At 43.8% G+C, this 21,338-nt stretch overlaps 1 protein-coding gene across 3 annotated transcripts in view; it reads right to left on the bottom strand.

Annotated features, from left to right (window-relative positions):
- Window positions 1–21,338, bottom strand: part of SEPTIN9 (septin 9) — a 460,073-nt gene that overhangs the window by 45,057 nt on the left and 393,678 nt on the right. For all 3 annotated transcript variants that reach the window (XM_030208139.1, XM_030208140.1, XM_030208141.1), the window contains one exon: window positions 9,383–9,574. In XM_030208139.1, coding sequence (XP_030063999.1) covers window positions 9,383–9,574 — 192 coding nt within the window. The remainder of the gene's footprint in view (window positions 1–9,382; window positions 9,575–21,338) is intronic.

Below are 21,338 nucleotides of genomic sequence, written 5' to 3'. Positions count from 1 at the left end.
TCCAACCCCTTTATAAACTCTGCTAAGCTAACCGCCTTCACCACTTTCTCTGGCAACGAATTCCAGAGTTTAATTACGCGTTGGGTGAAGAAAACTTTTCTCCGATTTGTTTTAAATTTACAACACTGTAGTTTCATCGCATGCCCCCTAGTCCTAGTATTTTTGGAAAGCGTGAACAGACGCTTCACATCCACCTATTCCACTCCACTCATTATTTTATATACCTCTATCATGTCTCCCCTCAGCCGTCTCTTCTCCAAGCTGAATAGCCCTAACCTCCTTAATCTTTCTTCATAGGGAAGTCGTCCCATCCCCGCTATCATTTTAGTCGCCCTTCGCTGCACACTGTCTCTAGTTACATTCCAAATGCTCATTTCTTTTTTTTTTCTCACTTCAAAAATGTTTTGTGGAGTCCAGTAGGTTTCAAAGAAGAGCTCGGACGTATAATGCCTCCTCCTCTCCTCAATAAATTTTAAAACTGAGGCTATTCTCTTGTTTTCCTCAGCCAAGTGGTTCTTGGCATATCCTCCCGTCTCCATACATGGGTCAACAAAGAGACTGTTCAACAGCAGTGTTTACCCCAATACTATCCTCCTTCCAGAGACACTAAAGCAGCCTAGGATTGTTTTTATAAACTAGTTTCCTCAGCCTACTAAAAATTGTTTCTGAGCATTTGAGTTTTATTGGTGGGACAACTTAGTTTTATAATGTAATTAAAATAAATAAAAAGGCCTTGTCTTTCCCCATCACCAGATGCCGTCTGTTCCGTATTACAACCCGAGTATTTTCAGGCTGCCATCATATCACAATTTAAAGCGTATAATTAAATCCTCTTGCTGAAGTGGTCTTAACATTAAGCCTATATATTCTCCTTGCACTGTCTCAGCATATCCATTGCGACATCAACTAGAGAAATTCACATATGAACAGAACAGAGTTGAAGAAAACAGACTGCAATCCGTCTCTGTCAGCTAACAGCCATTGGTCTGCGCTCAGGCATCAAAAAAATATGTACTTCCATCTCAGTAACAGGAGATACAGGAATTAAGTACAGAAGGGCTCATAACCAGCAGCCTTCCAGGAAATGGGGTAGTAGAACCCTGGGGGAAGATTTATCACCCATCTGCTCTGGTTTGCCCCTTGAAATATTGGGATTTTTTTTTTCTTTTTGAAGAAAAAAAAGTCTAGATCAATTTTGGATATGAACAAAACCTAGTTCTCACCCTTGATCAGCTATAGAATGAAGTTGCCAAGAGGGCAGTCTCTCACCACCGCCCCCCCCCCTCGATTAGGTCCAAGTGAAAATGACATGACGTACTAAAGATCCAGCATGCTTACAAACAATAGCAACAGAAAAGGACAGTTTTTACATTTACACTGATCCCTTAAAATTTGAAGCTTAAGGTGGGTTAATTTTAATGCTTTCCACATGATATAATCATGCATGCAACTTCAACCCGGTTCTTGTGTTGATTTGGATAAGCTGAAAATGACCGGTAAAACATAGCTTAATGAAAACAGATTGTATTAAGGTACAAAAAAAAAAAAATCTTTCTGCATACTAGTCAAATCACATTACTAATAACACCCAACTTATTAGCAGAAAAACAAAAGTAAAAACTCCAGACTCCGTTCCTTTTATCTTGCTGCACCATATGCTTGGAATAGACTTCCTGAGCCGGTACGTCAAGCTCCATCTCTGGACGTCTTCAAATCTAAGCTAAAAGTCCACCTTTTTGATGATGCCTTTAACTCCTAACCCTTACTCACTTGTTCAGTACCCGTATTTTATCATTCCCACCTTAGTAATTCCATTATCTCTTATCTGTCCTGTTTGTCTGTCCTAATTAGACTGCTCAAGTGTACAGCACTGCATACATCTAGTAGCGCTATAGAAATAAGCAGTAGTAGTAAAAACTTCCGCGATAAAGTGCAGAAGATAAACCTTGAATTCACTTCCAAGCCTTCTCCTCCCTGTGACTTCTTAACCCACTCCCTCAACCAACCTAACCTGGCCTCCTTCTCCTCCTTCCCTGAGATCACCGAAGAGGAAACTGCTCGCCTTCTTTCTTCCTCTAAGTGCACCACCTGTTCCTCTGATCCCATTCCCACCAATCTGCTTACCAACATCTCTCCTACAGTTAACCCCTCAATCTGTCACATCCTCAACCTCTCTCTCTCCACTGCTACTGTCCCTGACACCTTCAAGCACGCTGTAGTCACACCACTTCTCAAAAAACCATCACTTGACCCCACCTGTCCCTCCAACTACCGCCACATCTCTCTTCTACCCTTCCTCTCCAAATTACTTGAACGTGCTGTCCACAGCCACTGCCTTGACTTCCTCTCCTCTCAGGCCGTCCTCGACCCGCTTCAATCCAGCTTTCGCCCACTACACTCAACAGAAACAGCACTTTCTAAAGTCTGCAATGACCTGTTCCTTGCCAAATCCAAAGGTCACTATTCCATCCTGATCCTCCTCGACCTATCTGCCGCCTTTGACACCGTCAATCATAATTTACTTCTTGACACACTGTCCTCATTTGGGTTCCAGGGCTCCGTCCTCTCCTCGTATCTTTCCAAACGCACCTTCAGAGTATTTTCTAATGGCTCTTCTTCCACCCCCGTCCCGCTCTCTGTTGGGGTCCCTCAAGGATCTGTCCTTGGACCGCTTCTTTTCCCTGGGCTCGTTGATCTCATCACATGGTTTCCAGTACCATCTCTATGCTGATGACACCCAGCTTTACCTCTCCACTCCCGACATCACAGTCGAAACCCAGGCCAAAGTTTCGGCCTGCCTTTCAGACATCGCTGCCTGGATGTCCAACCGACATCTGAAACTGAACATGGCAAAGACTGAGCTCCTTGTCTTTCCACCCAAACCCTCTTCTCCTCTTCCCCCACTTTCTGTCTCTGTTGACAACGCCCTCATCCTCCCCGTCTCTTCAGCCCGCAATCTCGGAGTCATTTTTGACTCCTCCCTCTCCTTCTCTGCCCATATCCAGCAGACAGCTAAGACCTGTCGCTTCCTCCTCTATAATATTAGCAAAATTCGTCCCATTCCTCTCTGAACAGACCACCCGAACCCTCGTCCAATCGCTCGTTACCTCTCGTCTTGACTATTGCAACCTTCTCCTCGCTGGCCTCCCGCTTAGCCACCTATCCCCCCTTCAATCTGTCCAAAACTCCGCCGCACGTCTTATCTACCGCGTGAACTGATACTCTCATATCACTCCTCTCCTCAAGTCGCTTCACTGGCTCCCTATCCGCTTCCGTATACAGTTCAAGCTTCTCCTATTGACCTTCAAGTGCACTCAATTTGCAGCCCCCCATTACCTCTCTACCCTCCTCTCCCCGTATGTTCCCACCCGTAACCTCCGCTCTCAGGACAAATCACTCCTTTCTGTACCCTTCTCCACCACCGCTAACTCCAGACTCCGCCCCTTCTGCCTCGCATCACCTTATGCCTGGAACAGACTTCCTGAGCCCATACGCCATGCGCCCTCCCTGCCCATTTTCAAGTCCTTACTCAAGGCCCACCTCTTCTCCCTTGCTTTTGGCGCCTAACCACCTTCCCATTCCTGATACCTACACTGACTACATAGTTTTTACCTTTAGATTGTAAGCTCTCTTGAGCAGGGACTGTCCTTGCCCATGTTTAAACTTGTACAGCGCTGCGTAACCCTGGCAGCACTATAGAAATGCTAAGTAGTAGTAGTAAAAACGAAAAATAGCAACATAAAAGCAGTCTCCTCAGCTTCTAAATTATTCGACTGGCACTCAGGGCTGCAGAGAGACTGGGCAGGGCCTGGGGCAAGGCTGCCCCCCCTGTGGTCGCCCCCCCCTCCGTCCGCTACCAGGCCCCCTGCATTGAAATCACAGCGCCTCACCTCCGTGTGAAAGCGCAGCAGGCAGCGGCAGATCGCCTCCCTTCAGTCCTCCTTCCCTCCCTGTGTCCCACCCTCGCGGAAACTATGTCAGACAAGAGCGGGACACAGGGAGGAAAAGAGGACTAAAGGGAGGCAATCTGCCGCTGCCTGCTGCGCTTTCACACGATGGTGAGGCTCTGTGATTTCAATGCAAGGGGCCCAGCCCTGTGGCAGACGGTCGATGACGGAGCAGAGGGCGGGTGGGTGGGACTGCGGCGCTGGGCCCCCCTTGGAGGCCCGGGGAATTTTGTCCCCCCTGCCCCCCCCCCCCCCCCCCCCCCTCAGCAGCCCTGCTGGCACTAAGTTTTCTAACTACATTCCAGCGTGCTACAAAGCAAGAATAAAGCACACTCAGTATTGTTCCTTTAGTGTCACTTCCCACTGGCAGGTTTTTCCAACATTGATCAAATCCAAATAATGGCGGAACACATGGGAACAGAACAGAGTCCATGATGCATCAGTCACGATAGCACAACAGCATTAGTGTTCAAACAGGAAACAAGGAGACAGCCAAATACACTAAGATGGGCACACGGTGGCAGGAGTAGAATTATAGAATGCTGAAGACTGACCAGGGTACTGACTCACTCAACCAGTGACACTTTTTGAATTTTAATATGCCAACTATATTTTGACAACCACCAGAATGCATGGAAGAGGTAAAACGTTTCAGAGGAAAAAGTTGACTAAAACCTGCCAAAATATTACTTCAGTGAAAGAAAATGGACCAAAGAGCTCTGTAGATGTGCTTCACGTACATAGTCTTATCTAATGCACAGGATATGGCAGCCATTACCATTAATCACTACTTACAAAGAAGCTGTGCTATAAGAAAGAACAGAAACAGGCCTCAACCTTTAATACACAGCCTGGAGTAAAGTATTCTTAACCTATGATAATAGGTCTCCCAAAGCTATCAAGCTTAAACCTCTGAACACAAACCCATCACTTGTTTATTTCTAACATTCTTCACCCCACTTCCTCCACAATACAGACATCTGGTCTCTTGGTTTATGAAGATCACATTGCACTGAGAATGCTCTCGCTTGCTGAAGAGGTACCTACAATTGCCAGCACTATCATCTCTATATATAAAAGGCACCTCCAATGTTCTAATGAAGCCTCCAGCCGGAACTTTGAGGCGGTCTAGATATCAGGTGTGCCACCCACCCAAACACACAAACACAGGGTCAACGCGCACTCGCTCCCACACCTCCCCCCCAGGGCCGTCGCTCACTCGCACCCCCCCCAGAGGCCGCCACTCACTCCCCGAGGTCGACGGAGGCAGCGCTTTAAAGTAATGCCAGCTGACAGGAAGAGAAGCACAGTACAGCAGCCTCGCGTTCACCTTTCCCCTTCTCGCTCTGCATCCCGCCCTCATTTCCTGTTTGGGTGGGTGGGAGGGGTTGCAGTTGCTGGGGTTCTGCAAACATTGAGGGACTGTGGTGAGTGGTGTCCTCGGGGTGGGGGGGGGGGGGTGAGCGACCAGCGACCTGGGGGGGGGGGGGGTGCTGTTCTCGGAGGGACGGAGGGAGGGGCCCTGGAAATCAGAGGACACAGAGGGAGAGGGAGGGAGGGGCCCTGCAAATCAAAGGCCACAGAAGGAGACAGAGGGAGAAAAAGGGAGGGAGGGGATGCCTACAACTCACAGGGGACAGGGAGGAGGGCCTACAACTCAGAGGGCAGAGAGACAGGGAGGGGGACACTCTATATGGGTGAAAGGAAACATACAGAGACATATAGAGAGGAGGGGAGACCGGGGGAGAGAACAGATTGCTCGATGTGGACAGGAGGGGATGCCAGGGGACAGGACACACTACACACACTCAGACAGACAGACACACACTCTGGCTCTGTCTCAATCACACACTCACTCATACGCTCTCTCTCCTAACAGTTCTCTTAAAAACAAAATTACCATTACAGAACCTTGCTAGCGCCCGTTTCATTGCGTTCAGAAATGGGCCTTTTTTCCTAGTAAGTACATAAGTATTGCCACACTAAGATAGACCAAAGGTCCATCAAGCCCAGCACCCTGTTTCCAACAGTGGCCAATATAGGTCACAAATACCTGGCAAGATCCAAAAGAAAAAAAAAAAGTTTACATTTTATGCTGCTTATCCCAGAAATAAGCAGTGGATTTTCCCCAACTCAGTTTAATAATGGTCTATGGACTTTTCCTTTAGGAAGCTGTCCAGACCTTTTTTAAACCCTGCTAAGCTAACCGCCTTTACCTCATTCTCTAGCAACGAATTCTAGAGTTTAATTACACGTTGAGTGAAGAAATGTTTTCTCCGATTCGTATTAAATTTACTACTTTGTAGCTTCATCGCATGTCCCCCAGTCCTAGTATTTTTGAAAGGAATAAACAAACGAATTCACGTCTACCCGTTCCACTCCACTCATTATTTTATAGACCTCTATCATATCTCCTCTCAGCCGTCTTTTCTCTAGAGGAAAAAAATGAATACACAGAATAAATGCTAGAATTTGCCACCGAAGGGGGCTTTTTACTAAGGCACAGGAGGGCTAACATGTGGGTATCGCACGCCAAATCCGAACTACTGCCGGGGCTAGCTCATGTGCCAAGTGGTATCTCTGAGTTTGGCACACACCAAATCCCTCAGGAGAAAATAATTTTCTATTTTCTACTGCGGGGACATTTCCAGCGGTAATCAGCAGTTGGCACATGTTGCATGGTTACCGCACAGGTAGCGCGTGAGCCCTTACCACTAGGTCAATGGATGGCAGCAAGGGCTCAGGCCGTAAATAGACATGTGCTAGTTTTAATTTCAGCACACGCTTGTTTCCCGGCCCATTTTAAAAAAAGCCCCTTCCCCCCCAGCCACGGTAAAAAAAAAAAAGACCCAGCGTGCGCCTAAAAGACACGCCCACACCTTTTACCGTGGCTTAGTAAGAGGGCCCTTAAGTGCTGAATTTCTTTTTTTTGAGGGGGGGGGGGAAAGGAAGACATCTTGCATTTACGAACAAATAGAGTACATACTACTGGCAGGCAAATGTTCAAATTCTTAATTTCTCAAGGATTGCAAATGTTTTTGGTTCTCTCATTTTTTTTTCTCTTTTTTTTTTTTAATTTATTGAATTTTAATTTTTACAAACAAATAAAAGTTTGTTAGGCAATACAGAGGAATTAGCATGTAAGAAAAAAAAAATTAGAAGTTATAACATTTTAACTCCTTCCTTAGACCACAAAAAGACAGTCTGGGGGAATGGTTTAGTAAACATGAGATTAAAGAAGAGGAAAATCAAAATAATTAAAGTCCAAATTGGCCTAGTCCTATTCTTTTTTCCATTATCAATCATTTATAGCTGTTTCAGATGTTTCAATCGGTCGGCTAGATGATTTTTTTGAGTCCAGAAAAATCCGTAGTTGATTTGGTTCAAAGAATACGTATTTAATCCCCAGCATACGAATCAAGCATTTACAAGGGTAAACTAATGTAAAAGTTGCTCCTATAGCTCTTACTTCTCCTCTTAAGGTCAAAAAGTGTTTCTTTCTCTGTTGTGCTGTTTTAGTCACATCAGGGTACATCCAAATTCTTTGACCACAGAATAAAGCTGAGGAATATTTGAAGTATAACTTCATAATCATGTTTAAGTCTTGCTCAAAGACAAAAGATACTATCAAAGTACCTCTAGTTGATATTATGGTTCTCTCATTTTAACGTGAAACAATTTTTATTGATGACCATCACAGAATCCGACATTACATTCTTACGCAAGCTCTAGCAAATAAACACTAACAGATCCAGAATATCATCAAACTTTTGCCATAACAAAACCATTAATACTTCATCAAATTTTCTCCCTATTCCCTCCTACCCCTACCCCACTCCCAGAACCCCCCCCCCCAAAAAAAAAACCCCCACAAACAACACGGCGTTGATTTCTGCGGTGTAGGCCTGACCTTTGCCCTTCAAGTCCAACCTTGGTTTTCTCATTTTACAAGACTGCTTTTCCCTTCACTGCACGCATTACACTTGATCGTATTCTATACAAGCAAAATACTAAACACACTTTCAAATGAAACCCAGGCGGCTTGACTTAATATAGTTACTTGATACACTGGCTGGAAACAGACTTCGCAGTCCAAGCTTGTAGCAGAGGTGTAAATTTGTAAAGCATTTTTGTAACACACATTATACATGCAGAAAAGAAGTTATAAAAGTGCATGTAAAAAAAAAAAAAAAGTTTCACAAAGATTGTCCATAACCTTACTCGATCTGCACATAGGCGTTCCCAGGGGAACAGTCTGGATGGTGATGCAAGTTTGTACACACAGAATACCCACACATTATCTGTGCCCTTTTCAGAAGGGCACCTTGACGGGTAGAATACATAGGAGGAAAATGCCAAAAATTCTTGATTAAGAGGCAACAGCCTATAGGCCATCATATCCTGTGGTTCTCAAATGGGATGCAGGATGGACAATCAGTCTCATCTTCTATGAAACAAAGGCACCTCGGAGACTGATTTAGTGCCCATGTTAGCCAACTTCCTTAGGGAGATGCAATGTGGAAGGCCAACTGAGGACTGTTGATGCAATAACTGGGCTGAGTAAGTTGGGAAAGGAGGGTAAAGAAACGAGCAGGTTTTAAAGGAAGCCTCACTGAGCTGTAGCCCAGCAGAGGCTGGTTCTGACCGAGCTGGAAACCAAAAAGGAGCAAGAGGAAAGCTACCAGGCTACCAAAACCATGATCTGTGTAAGAGAACGTGACCACCTCTAGGGGTCGTTGTGTTAAGTCTATTCCATGAGGCACATTGGCACCTGTTTACTTTATAGAAGAGGTGCTTTTTCAGACATAGGGGGAGGGAGAATTGCATAATAAGGCACCTCACTCACTCCATCTTCTTCATCACTAGAAAGCATAACCTTACACTGAACATGAACTGACCTTTGGGAGCAACAACATATACAAAATTAGCTCTCTCTCACCAAGTTCCGCAACACATCACTATCCCTTGAAGCAGGGCTCTGAAGTCGGAGTCATGGAGTCGGAAGCATTTTTGGGTGGAGTCAGAGTAGGTAAAAATGTATTGACTCAGACTCCAGCTACAGAATAAAAACTTGTAACAGTTAAAAAAAAAAAAAAAAAAAAGATAAATTTATCATATATTATAATGTTGTATTTACCAGTACTTAAATCCAGAACAAAAAAAAATGTAAAACCTAGTATCAGTTCATATCCAATAGAATGTGACTCTGATTGGTGGATGACCAGTATTTAAGACCATCACCTACCTCAGTCTATTTTATTCATAAGGAAATATCCTATGTTTCTGTAATTAATCAAAATTTCTCTTAGATTTACTATACATAGTAGACGTCAGAGTCAGACAACAGAAAAATACATGAGTCGGAGTTGAAGATTTGGTGTACCGGATTAGCCCTGCCTTGAAAGAGGATTGAAAAGGATGGAGAGGAGACTCACCAACCATCATGATATTCAGCTCAAACCCTTGCTTCATGGCTTTTCTCCTCATCTGCTCCAGGATGGCATCAATCCCTACATAGCCAAAATCCGAGACTGGCTTCTCACTTCGTACTGGCAGGGCTTGCTTGAGGCTGGAGTCTCTGGCGATGTCCGCCATGCTGCCCGTAGAACTGTAAACTGTGTCTATGCCTGCAGAGAGAAAGAGAAATCATGATGCCCAGACCGACTTGTGGGTTGAGGAAAAAAAAAAAGAGCAACTTTACAGATAATGGCAATGTTTTTCTTTAAATCATCCAGAAGCTGAGCCATTAACAACAGAACTGAATTTTGGCTGTTCTAAGTGCAGATGATATGTTAGGGGCAAGCTGACATACAAAATATATCCTTCTCATAACCTCCATTATCACTTTAAGTATTTTAGACCACAGACTTCTAATCTCCATTAAAATATAATACAACTGAGAACATTAGTCCAAACAACAGATCAGAAAACCCATTACTACAGATGGCTTTCGGACATCCACCATTGATAAACAACTCAACAGTTTTCAGTATAAAAACTACTAGACTTCATGAAAAACAAAATGCATCTTTAAGACGGAACAGGTAATGGAAGTAAGAAATGAGCAAAATTTTCCCCTGTTCCTTCATGGGAGCCTGAAACTGGCTTATGCTGTACTTTGTGGTAGGAAGTTTAGTAGTAAGAAGAAAAAAAAAAAATCAGGAATCAATTAATATTTTTACATGCCAGGGAAAAGTGTCCTTACTTTTTTATTTTGGGTATTTTTTTTTAATACAGGGGTCCTGATAGCTATTCCACTGCTGTTCTATTCTGCAAGAGCACTGGTTTCTTTAAACACATTTATAGTCAGCCTTTTTCAACTATATTCAATATAAAGACATCACAGCACTTCATCAACATAAAGCTCTCATCCACACAAACCATCTACAACCCAGAGAACTCATAATACATAATTACACATACAAATAAATCAAAAATCAGTCCCCACAAGAAAATCATCATCATAACCAATTACCCATCTCAAATACCACACTTAAAAGTGCCTTTTTACGCTAATTTACTAAGATCAAATGGTGCCATTTTGTTGCATGGGAAAGTCAAAATGGAATTCGCTTTCGGTAACCGTTGCGTTTTGTGAAACAGCAGCGGTCAGTATGTTATTCTTGCCCAGTGAAGATGCAGCAGATTGGGTAAAAGTTGGAAGTGAGAAGACCTTCCGGGGCTCTTCTCACCCCTTTTTATTCATTAGGCGGTAGGTCTCAGTTTAAATTTAGTTCTGTGACCGAGTATAGCAGCTTTAACGTCAGATGCCAGTAATCTAAAATTTTGCCCATTTGAACCTACTTACTACAAATTAGAAGATTAACTTCTGGAGAATACTAAATATGAACAACATAATAACATGTGAGATGGGCTAAAAAAACAAATCTTTAAGACATCATACGGGCAATAGAAAATCCTTTAAAAAAATTCCTCCATCCAGAGGTTGTAAAATGCAGTGATTGCTCAATGAGGGGCCCCACGTCAATAGCTCAGTGCATGGCTTCTAATACAAAACATCGTCTACATGCAGTAATCAATGAGCATACAAAATACTTATTTTTTTTTCTAACGTGGCAGTATGCACTATCAGAAAAAACAGTGTTCACTGAAGCATTATCTGCTAAAATCTCTCCCCCTTCCTGTCAGTGCATGGATGGTAACTGGCTCACGCATTGACAGAAGGAAGACTTTTGTTTTAGACCACTTGCAGTGTAAGGGATCACACATCCATACCACCCTCCCCCCCCCCCCCCCAAAAAAAAACAGATCCCCTGATATTTCTTTCCTGAGATGATCCCTGATCATAGTTCTGATATCTAATGGACCTGGACCCCCTATCATATCATCCCCCCCCCCTAAAGAAAATAGCCCTGGTGCACCCCCAAACCCCACACAGACCATCAAGAGGAGGCAGGAGTAATGCCCACTCGCTCTAGCCTCTGTGCCATCATCATCAAAAATGGCAGTGTCTCACCCTGCACAGCGCATCCTGGGAGGCACCATCAAACATATGAGACGTGACCGACTCACCTGCAAATGCGCAGTAGAGTATGAAAGTTGAAAGAGCAACAGTCTAGACTCCGCCCCGAACACCCGTCGAGTTCCACTCCCCCTCCCTCAGAATTGTGTCGTCATCAAAATTACGTCGTCGGGGTTATGGCGGCAGTGAAAAGCGTGCGAGCTGTGCGGCGTTTCAGGAGCCTTCCCTTCCCTCTCTCAGCTGTGGTCCCGCCCTCCCGGAAACAGGAAATGAGGGCGGGACCAGAGCAGAGAGAGAAAGGAAGGAAACCTCCTGAAGCGCACAGCTCGCATGCGTTTCACTGCTGCTGCCTGCAGCTGTAACCCGACGAGGTAAGATGATGTTTACAATACGGAGGGAGGGGGACTGGAGCTTGGAGGGAGGGGGGCCTCGGAAGGAGGGGGGCCTTGGAGCTCGGGAGGGAGGCCTCGGAGGGAGGGGGGATGGTCCTGGAGCTCGGAGGGAGGGGTGGCCGGCCCTGGAGCTGACGGAGCTAGGGTAGGGTGCGCTAAGATGGGGCCCCATCAAATTGGTCTGCACTAATACGTGCCCGTTTTATGGGCTTAACGGCTAGTGTTGTATAAGTCTGCCAGTAAGGGAATTTTTCCCCTTATTTGATAAGTTTCCACTCAGGCTACCAAATAGAAAACTTTCCTTTATTTGGCAGGCTAACCCCATGTGGTACATCTGAGGGACCACATCAGCCCATCTCCAATCCTGTGTCACTTCTCTGGTCTTTTAAGATTTTTTTTAACACATCCTTTAGAGGGCCCAAAACCTCTTTAAAGCTCCCTCAGTATCTTGGGATAAATTGCATCCCATTCCCTGGCTTTGTCCCTATTCTTACTGAAGTTGTTTATAAACACTTTCTACTGTGAACGTAGTATCTACACCATACCCATTTGTATATGTCAATCCTCCATGATCTTCATTGGATTTTTTTTCCATGATACTGAACTCAATTGTTGAGCAATTTCATGTTTCCCTTATCTTTATCTACACATCGACCCTTGTGATTCAACTTGACCGTCCTTCTTTCTTTCCATAGGATAAAAGGAAAGATTCCTAATTGTAGTCTCACCTCTATTCAACTATGTAATGGCCGTCTTATCAAAATAACCAGGATTTTATTCCACTTTATCAGCCATTTCATTTTCAGGGCACACTAGATTTTCAGTCTTCTGCCATTAGAAATCAGTTACTTGAATATTTTTACTGCTGTAATTGCCTATTGCTCATGTTTGATCTATTCTTACTGTACACCACCTTGAGTGAATTCCTTCAAAAAGGCAGTAAATAAATCCTAATAAATAAATCAATCCCTCTTATACTACAGAGATCCCCACTCAAGTTCACATACACCGTATTATACATCCCCACGTCAGATATTTGCCCAAATATAAAATTATTTTAACATGTAGCTACAGAAAAGAACAACTGAACGTTGGTTCCATGTCATAACAAGGCCTAATGATCCATAATGATGTCCAAGGCCAGCAGGACTCCACTAATATTATATATATATATATGAATTTATTTTATTTATTGTGGTTTATTAACCTGCCTTTATGAAGAGATTCACCCAAGGCAGTGTCCAGTAGGTACAGTTTAACATCAAACTTACAATGTTGTTAACAGCATAACATTAGTAAAATGAACAAGACAGACAGAATGAAAGAAGAAAACTTGAAAGCAGCAAATTAAGACCTAATAATAGGACCACCATGAAACAGATAAAAAATGTACACATTTAACAGCACTGAAATTCAAACAACAGAGATATAATACGATGTAAAGCATAATGGCAATGGAGTATCTAATAAACACACAATTAGAACATTCAAACAACATTGCTGATACTAATGCTTTTCTACAATACAACTTACCATACAGCTGAGGGGCCTAATGCAGTTATAAATACATGGGGATAAGATGCGTGGTGCAGAGTCAGTTGGGATAAATAAATGGGTGGCTAAACTAAAGATGAGTTTTGTATAATCAAGAGATAAGGAACTGATCTAAGTTACAGTGTGTGTTGCAAGCTAGTCCAGGTACAGAATGGGTATATAGTCAGTCACCCTATGCATTAAAGGCTTGGGAGAAGAGCCAGGCTTTTACCTGCTTCCTGAAGTAGAGGTAGTCTCCAGTTACACTTAACCACTCTAGGAGTAAATTCCAGAGCGTGGGGGCTACTCCTAAGAAGGCTCGCTGGCGGGTATCACATCGTACAATTTCCTTTGATGAGGGGACAGATAGCGATGATCCTTGAGAAGATCTTAAGAGGTCTCAAAAGGTGTGTAAAGAGCTAACTTATTATTTAAGTACTCTGGCCCATTTTGTCTGAGGGCCTTGAAAAATCAAGCAGAGTTTTAAACTTAGCCCTGTAAGGCACTGGTAGCCAGTGTAATTTTTACAGGAAGGGTGTGATATGGTCACGCAGTTTGTAGCCTTCTATCAGTCTTGCTGCAGCATTCTGAATTAGCTGGAGCTGATACAAACTTTTTGGTTTGACTACAGGGCATTACAATTGTCCAGACACTGGTAGTCAGTGTAGTTTTTGCAGGAAGTGTGATATGGCCATGCCATTTGCAGCCTTCTATCAGTCATGCTATGGAATTCTGAATTAGCAAGCCGATACAAACTCTTTTTGGTTTGGCATTACAGTAGTCTAGTCGTGATGTTATCATGGCATAGACCACTGTGGTCAGACTCGTCTTTTCAATATATGGAGAGAGATTTTGTAGCTGCCGTAGGCAATAAGAGGCAATTAAAGGTAGTTGGAATTTGCAGAATCAGTAAGTGACAAGTCTAGCAATATCCTAAGATTCCTGACCTGTGATTTTAGGGGGAGTTCATACTTCCCAAAAGGTATTTTAAAGTCCGGTATTTGTCCACTTGTGTTAGGTACCCAAAGAACCTGTTTTGCTTGGGTTCAGGCAGAGTTTGTTGTTGTTTGACCATTACTGGGTTGGAGTTAGGCAGGCAAACAGTGTACTCAAGAGCGGTAGATCTGGTTTGGTTCAAAGGTCATGAGTAGTTGCACATCATCGGCTTAGATGTAGAATTTTGTGTCTATCGACCGAAGCAGCTCAGCCAGAGGCTTGAGGTAGATATTAAATATAATGGGAGACAGTATGGATCCCTGTAGCACTCCACAGTTTAGTGTTCAAGGCAACGATGTGCTGTTGCTGAACAGAACTAATTGTCGTCTGACAAATAGGATTTGAACCATGTAAGTACTGTGCCACCGATACCTGTCTCTGCCAGTCTTGTAAGCATGATATTATGATCCAAAGTGTTGAAAGTGGCTGAGAAATCCAACACCACTAGTATCGAGGCAGATCCCCTGTCACGATTTCTAAGCAGGTCATGAAGGGCACAAGAACCATCCCTGCTCCATATCCAGGTCTGAAGCCAGATGACATGGGTCTAGCCAGTTACTTTCAACTAACCAGTCATTGAATTGAACACAAATCCATCTTTTCTATAAGTTTTGCTAGGTCAGAAATGTTAGACAGTAGTTTTCGAGCTTGTCCTGGTTGAATGAGCTGTTTTTCAGTAAGGGGTGCACTATAGCTCTTTTTAGTGTTGTTGGAAGTTGCCCTTCCACAAGAAAGGTGTTAATTTTTGTGGCCACTTCAATGAGGCCTATGCTCATACATTGTACTATCTTTGCTGGGCAGGGATCAAGAGACCATGCTATAGGCCTTTCAGGATTTTTTCAAGAACTTCCTCTGTGACCTGGTTGAATGAGTCCTAGATGGATGTGCATGGTGAGGAAGAGGGAGCTGGTGGAAGCTTTGATGGGACTATCTGTAGGTCTTGATGAGACCTTTAATTTTGTTGGTTAAGTAAGTGGCAAAATTATTGCTGGTTAGTTTTGAATGGCAAGGCTGGTTCTGTTTTGGGGTTTGCAGTAGGTTGTTTACTGTTTTAAACAGGTGCTTGGTTGAATTTGCAGCTCATTCTATATGTTGAGTGGAGGAGTGGCCTAGTGGTTAGGGTGGTGGACTTTGGTCCTGGGGAACTGAGGAACTGAGTTCGATTCTCGGCACAGGCAGCTCCTTGTGACTCTGGGCAAGTCACTTAACCCTCCATTGCCTGCCGCATTGAGCCTGCCATGAGTGGGAAAGCGCGGGGTACAAATGTAACAAAAATAAAATAAATAATAATATTGTTTTTTGGCTAGTAAAGCCCGGCGGTACATTGCCATGTGTTCCTTACAGCTGAGCCCCATCTTCATCTAAGTGAGATTTTCACCATTTCCTTTCAAGTTGACGTCCTTGATGCTTAAGGACCCGTAGTTTTGGGGAGAACCATGGGGATCGTTTGTTTGTAGAGCAAAAGGACCTTCTTTTCTAATTTCACTGCTAAGCATGAATTCCAGCTTTCAACCTGTTCTGATGCTGTCATCATATTTCCATCCACATGGGGGTAGGACAAGACCTCCAATATATGAATGGAGTGTGCCAATCTTCATAATGCAGCTGCACATGCTAAGAGCAACCAGTAACATGAGGCACCCCTGCCCCAGTGTTACTCCTAGAAACTACAAGTCGCACACACCAGTGACCTTTTGAGGAATCCTGAACTGATGCCATCAGGAAAACAAGCCTAACAGTGGAAAGAACTTTTGGCATAGCCCCAAACCAATCCACAAGGGGAAGAGAACGAAATCACTGTTGAAGGCTAGAAAAAACCCCACACATGCACATCTGGAAGAATATCAATTATGAAAAGTTAACCACTGCAAGTTGAGCTCGCAGGACAAGCCAGTTATCCCGACCAACGTAAATATACCCTAACCTAGCAGTTACTTAGTGAGGTGGGCTGAGAACCAGGGAAAGCTAGGGTTCAAATCCCTCTTCTTCCACAAATACTTCCTGTGATTATGGATAAGTAACTTCACCCTCCATTGCCTTAGGTAGAAACTTAGGGATAGCTATAGACAGGACCAGACATATAAAGGCACCTAAAAAATCCACACGGTAAACATTTCTGCTTAAGCATATTCTATAAGCAGTGTCTAGATTTAGGCGCTGTATATAGAACATGCTTAGTTGATATCCCAGCGCCTAAAACTATGCACCTCCATTTACACCAATGAAAATGTGGCGTAAATCCCTGCATGTAGATTTACGTGCACTGGGCCGTATTCTATACGTGACTAAAGTTTGGAGAGCCCATTTCCCCGACCCTTAACCACACCCTTTTTGAATTAGAATTTAGGCACAGCTCATTATAGAATATGCAATCATCAATGCTGATTAGCTTGTTAAGCCAATTAAGTTATGAACATTATGGAACATGCTTAGATTTTGGTGCAGAACCCTAGGCATGCTATATGCAGTGGATTTTCCCAAGTCCATCTTAATAATGGCTTATGGACTTTTCTTTTAGGAAATTATCCAACCTTTTTTAAAACCCTGCTAAGCTAACTGCTTTTACCACATTCTCTGGCAACGAATTCCAGAGTTCAATTACTGATTATGTGAAGAAATCTCCAATTCAAGTTAAATTTACTACTTAGTAGCATCATTGCTGCCTCCTAGTCCTAGTATTTTTGGAAAGAGTAAACAAGCGATTCACATCTACCTCTTCACTCCACTCGGTATTTTATAGACCTCTATCATATCTCCCCCCTCAGCCATCCCTTCTCCAAGCTGAAGAGCCCTAGCCACTTCCTGCGCCGCCGGTCAGGGTGCCCACATCCAGGTGCCCCTTCATGGAATTGCCACTTAATTGTAAGTCCTCTGGAGATTGAGTAATATCTGATATGCACAAAACCAACTTGCATTGAGCTACTCACTGAAAAACTGAACAAAATCTAGAAGAGAGAGACTACAAGAGAAGAAGCACCAAAAATTGGTCCTAATAGTATAATATGCAGGGAAGAAATGGACTACTTGAGTCAAGACCATTTGTCGTTTTTGCCCAAGTAATTGCAGCACAATTACCTCATGCAGAATCTCTCTCTATAGGCCTGTCTCATTTAGAAGACCGATTTATGCAACAGGTGAATCCTATGATTTGTAACAAGCAAAACATTTCACCCTCAGTCAGCCACATCAGGCTATCTTCAATTTTTCAATAACTTTGACCTCCATTAAAGAAGTTGTTTCCATTATTCTCAATCGGAAGGGCTGCAAGATTCATGCCCCGGAGAAATTTGCGTACAGAAGAGTTGAATATCCCCCAATCAACTCTTTACAACATAACCCCAGTGGTTCCCAAACCTGGTCCTGGAGGCACCCCAGCCAGTCAGGTTTTCAGCATTATCTACAATGAATATTCAAAGAAAGACAGATTTGCTTGCACTGCCTTCACTAATGCAAATCTCTCTCATTAATATTCATTGTGGGTATCCTGAAAACCTGACTGGCTGGAGTACCTCCAGGACCAGGTTTGGGAACCACTGACATAACCTCAAGGATCAATTTGCTGCCTCATATACAAGTCTCAAATCACAGCAGAGAGGGCTATAACTGCCAAGAAATCACTGTACATTAAAATGTAGAGTTGGCCATAGGCAAAGCAGATGATCCAGCTTTTTGGTTCACCCACAAGAATCCTGTGGCTCATTGGCTTTGGCCATGGCTAACTCTTTGATCTCATGTATGGTCATATAGAAAAGTCTGACATTCACTTTTCTGTGGTAAAATCTGGTTACAATTTTATTAAAATTGCCTTTAGTTTAAGCCACCCATTTATTTATCCCAACTGACTCTACCACCCCTCTTGTCCCTATCTATATATCTGCACTGTAGAAAAGAATTAGTACCATAGCAATGTTATTTGAATGTTCTAATGTGTGCGTATTAGATATTCCATCACTTATGCTTGCATCATATGTTTCTGTTATTCAATTTCAGTGCTGTTAAGTGTGTATATTTTTGATCCTGTTTCACGGTAGTCTTATTAGGTTTCAATTTGCTGTTTTCAAGTTTCCTCTTTCATTGTATTTATGTTTATATTTGTACATTTCACTATTATGCTGTTAAGTTTGATGTTAAACTGTATCTACTGTACACCGCCTTAGGTAAATCTACTATAATAAAACTCACCCTCAACGTTCTGAGGACACTGACGTCAGCAGTGAAGCCAAGCTCTGACTTCCTTCAAAAAGGTTCGAAGGTTCGTGGTGGTGAAGCCACCAAAATCGCTCCGGGCCCCGCCCTCAAGGGTGGAGCAATGGCAGAACAACAAGGGGTTGGCAGGGAGGGAGGCAGGGAGGCAGGAAATCGACCCAGGCCCCGCCCTCGAGGGCAGAGCAATGGCAGAACAACAAAGGGGTTGGCAGGGAGGGAGGCGGGGGGGGAAATCGCTCCGGGCCCCACCCTCGAGGGCGGAGCAATGGCAGAACAATGAAGGGGTTGGCAGGGAGCGAGGCTGGGAGGCGAGTGGCAAATCGCTCCGGGCCATGCCCTCGCATCAAACATCATGACGTTGGGGGCGGAGCAATGGCAGAATAATGAAGGGGTTGGCCAGGGAGGGAGGAGGGGGGTGTTGGCGATGAAAACCTTGCTAGCGCCCGTTTCATTTGCTCTGAAACGGGCTTCTTTTACTAGTCTTTTCATAAAGGTGGTAAATAAATAAATAAATAAAGAAAACGGCTACATAAAGCAATCGTGAAAATCAACATTCCGTTATCTTACCAACCCAAGTGGCCCTTTTACAGAGCAGTGCTAAAAAGTGGCCTTGGCGAAACCTTACGTGGGTCTTTCTCATACGCTACTGACATTTATAGCACAGCAGTAAAATGGCTGAATTTTGAATGTTTGCATTAATGGCCACTCACTAATGTTCAATCAATATATGGGGTTCTCCATTCGTGTGCTTACTTCCATTCAACTATGCCGACAGCAGCTTGGAAAACACCCTACCCAGAAAATGGCAGCTTTTTTAAAGATTTTACGTCGTCACATGCTGTCATTCTCTTAACCAATCCCTACCTTTCTAGGGACGTCGGACCATAAATCTTCTAAAGATAGACTATGCATTCTTTTACAAAACGAGCAGAGATAGATCTTTAAATTAGACGCCTCAGTCCGTGCTAGGCTTAACTCTAAAATTGAGTGGATCTATTTTCTATGACAACAGCATTGACAGCAATGAGTTACCGCCTCTTAGAAGAAGGTGCTGGCGGTAATTCCACCCCCACCCCAACCCCCGCACACGCTGGAAATTTGACAAATATTTCCGCAGGGGGTTACCCGGCGGTAATCGGGCAGCACCGCGTGCTGCAGGTTACTGTAGGGTTAGTACGGGAGCCCTTACCGCAATCTCAATGGGAGGCAGTAAGTGCCCTCCCCCCCCCCACGATAAGTGCAATCTTACCGTATGGCTAATTTTATTTATTTTTTTTGGCCTTTTTACCCACTGCTGTAAAAAGGGCCTCAGAACGCGGCAAAAACAGCCGCCACAACTAGGCAGGGCCCCTTTTACCACAGCTTAGTAAAAAGAACCCCATAGTGTTACACAGAGAGACCTGCCCTTTCCTATAAAGTGCTGCTTTCCCCACTGTTTTGCCTTGCACAGTGCATCCCATACTAAAAAGGAATATGGCCCTGTTTACCCTCCATAATGGAACTGAACTGCGCCTCATAATCTGGAAGTCCTAGGCCTGACAAAACTGATGATTAAAAAAATGATGCATGTAAATGCTTATTACTTCTCCAATCCCCACACCACCCCCACACTTAAAAAGAAAATCAGTAAAGGAAAAAGAATATGCTATACAATGTTCAGAAGTCTGCTGTGTGCTTACCCATTTGAAATGTGAAGGAAAACCAGTCCTACATGCTCTTTGAGAAAATTTAAAACCAATTTTGTGGTAACGGCTAAGGGAGAATGTTTTGAGGGATTCTGAGAGTAGACCCTAAAGGAATTAAAATCAATTTCCTCAAAATCTCTCATAGGACAAAACCCTCCTCTCTGCTCCCTTCTCCACCATCGCCAACTCCAGGCTCCGCCCTTTCTGCCTTGCCTCTCCCTATGCTTGGAACAAACTCCCTGAGCCCATACGCACAGCCCCCTCCCTGCCCATCTCTTCAATGTCACCTTTGGCACCTAATCATTTTACCTCTATCCAGGAAATCTAGACTGCCCCAATTGACTGTCTGCACATGTTGTCCTTTAGATTGTAAGCTCCTTTGAGCAGGGACTGTCCTTCTTTGTTAAACTGTACAGCGCTGCGTAACCCTAGTAGCGCTTTAGAAATGTTAAGTAGTAGTATTTGCCAAATCCTGTTCTCCCAGTTTTCAGATCATCAATCCATAAATTAAAAAAGTGGGGTTTTTTTTTCTAAACTTGACCAGTTTTTGGTCATTGTGGTCAGCTTGTGGGGCCGAGAAAAAAAACCAATTAAGTGTGCTTAGCTAATACTCCTTGCCCTGTCCTCCGAGCTTGCTTTCCTCCCAAATTAACTCAGAGCAATACTGAGATTAGAGATTCTCCCACTCTCCAAATTTCTGTGGGAATTCTCTTTCCACTAGTCCGCTGGACATCTTAAATCCAGCCTGGACTTCTCAGTCAACTGGCGCTGAAGATGACTCTTCGGCTGGCGGGGGTAGGGGACCCCCACCAGCAAAGATACCTGGATGCGGAGGAGGGTCAAATATAGAAGGGGCCAGGGCTTAATCTGTGTGGGCCCGTGGCTCCACCTAGCTACACCCTTGACTGTATGTTATACACATTAAGACCAGATTCAGTAAATGGTGCTGGGAAACATTTGCACTCAGTGATATTTGATAGAGGATGCTCCAGGCTGGGTCCTAAATCAGATGCAAGAGTGGAGTCCATATCTTTGGATCTTCATTCAAAAATTCTAGACAGACCATCTACTGTCTATGCACTGTCATAGTCAATTA

The sequence above is a fragment of the Microcaecilia unicolor genome, chromosome 6 (genome assembly GCF_901765095.1).
Source record: "Microcaecilia unicolor chromosome 6, aMicUni1.1, whole genome shotgun sequence".
NCBI classification, from domain to species: Eukaryota; Metazoa; Chordata; class Amphibia; order Gymnophiona; family Siphonopidae; genus Microcaecilia; species Microcaecilia unicolor.
The sequence above is the reverse complement of the archived record's forward strand: the minus strand, read 5'-3'. Positions and strand labels throughout refer to the sequence as shown.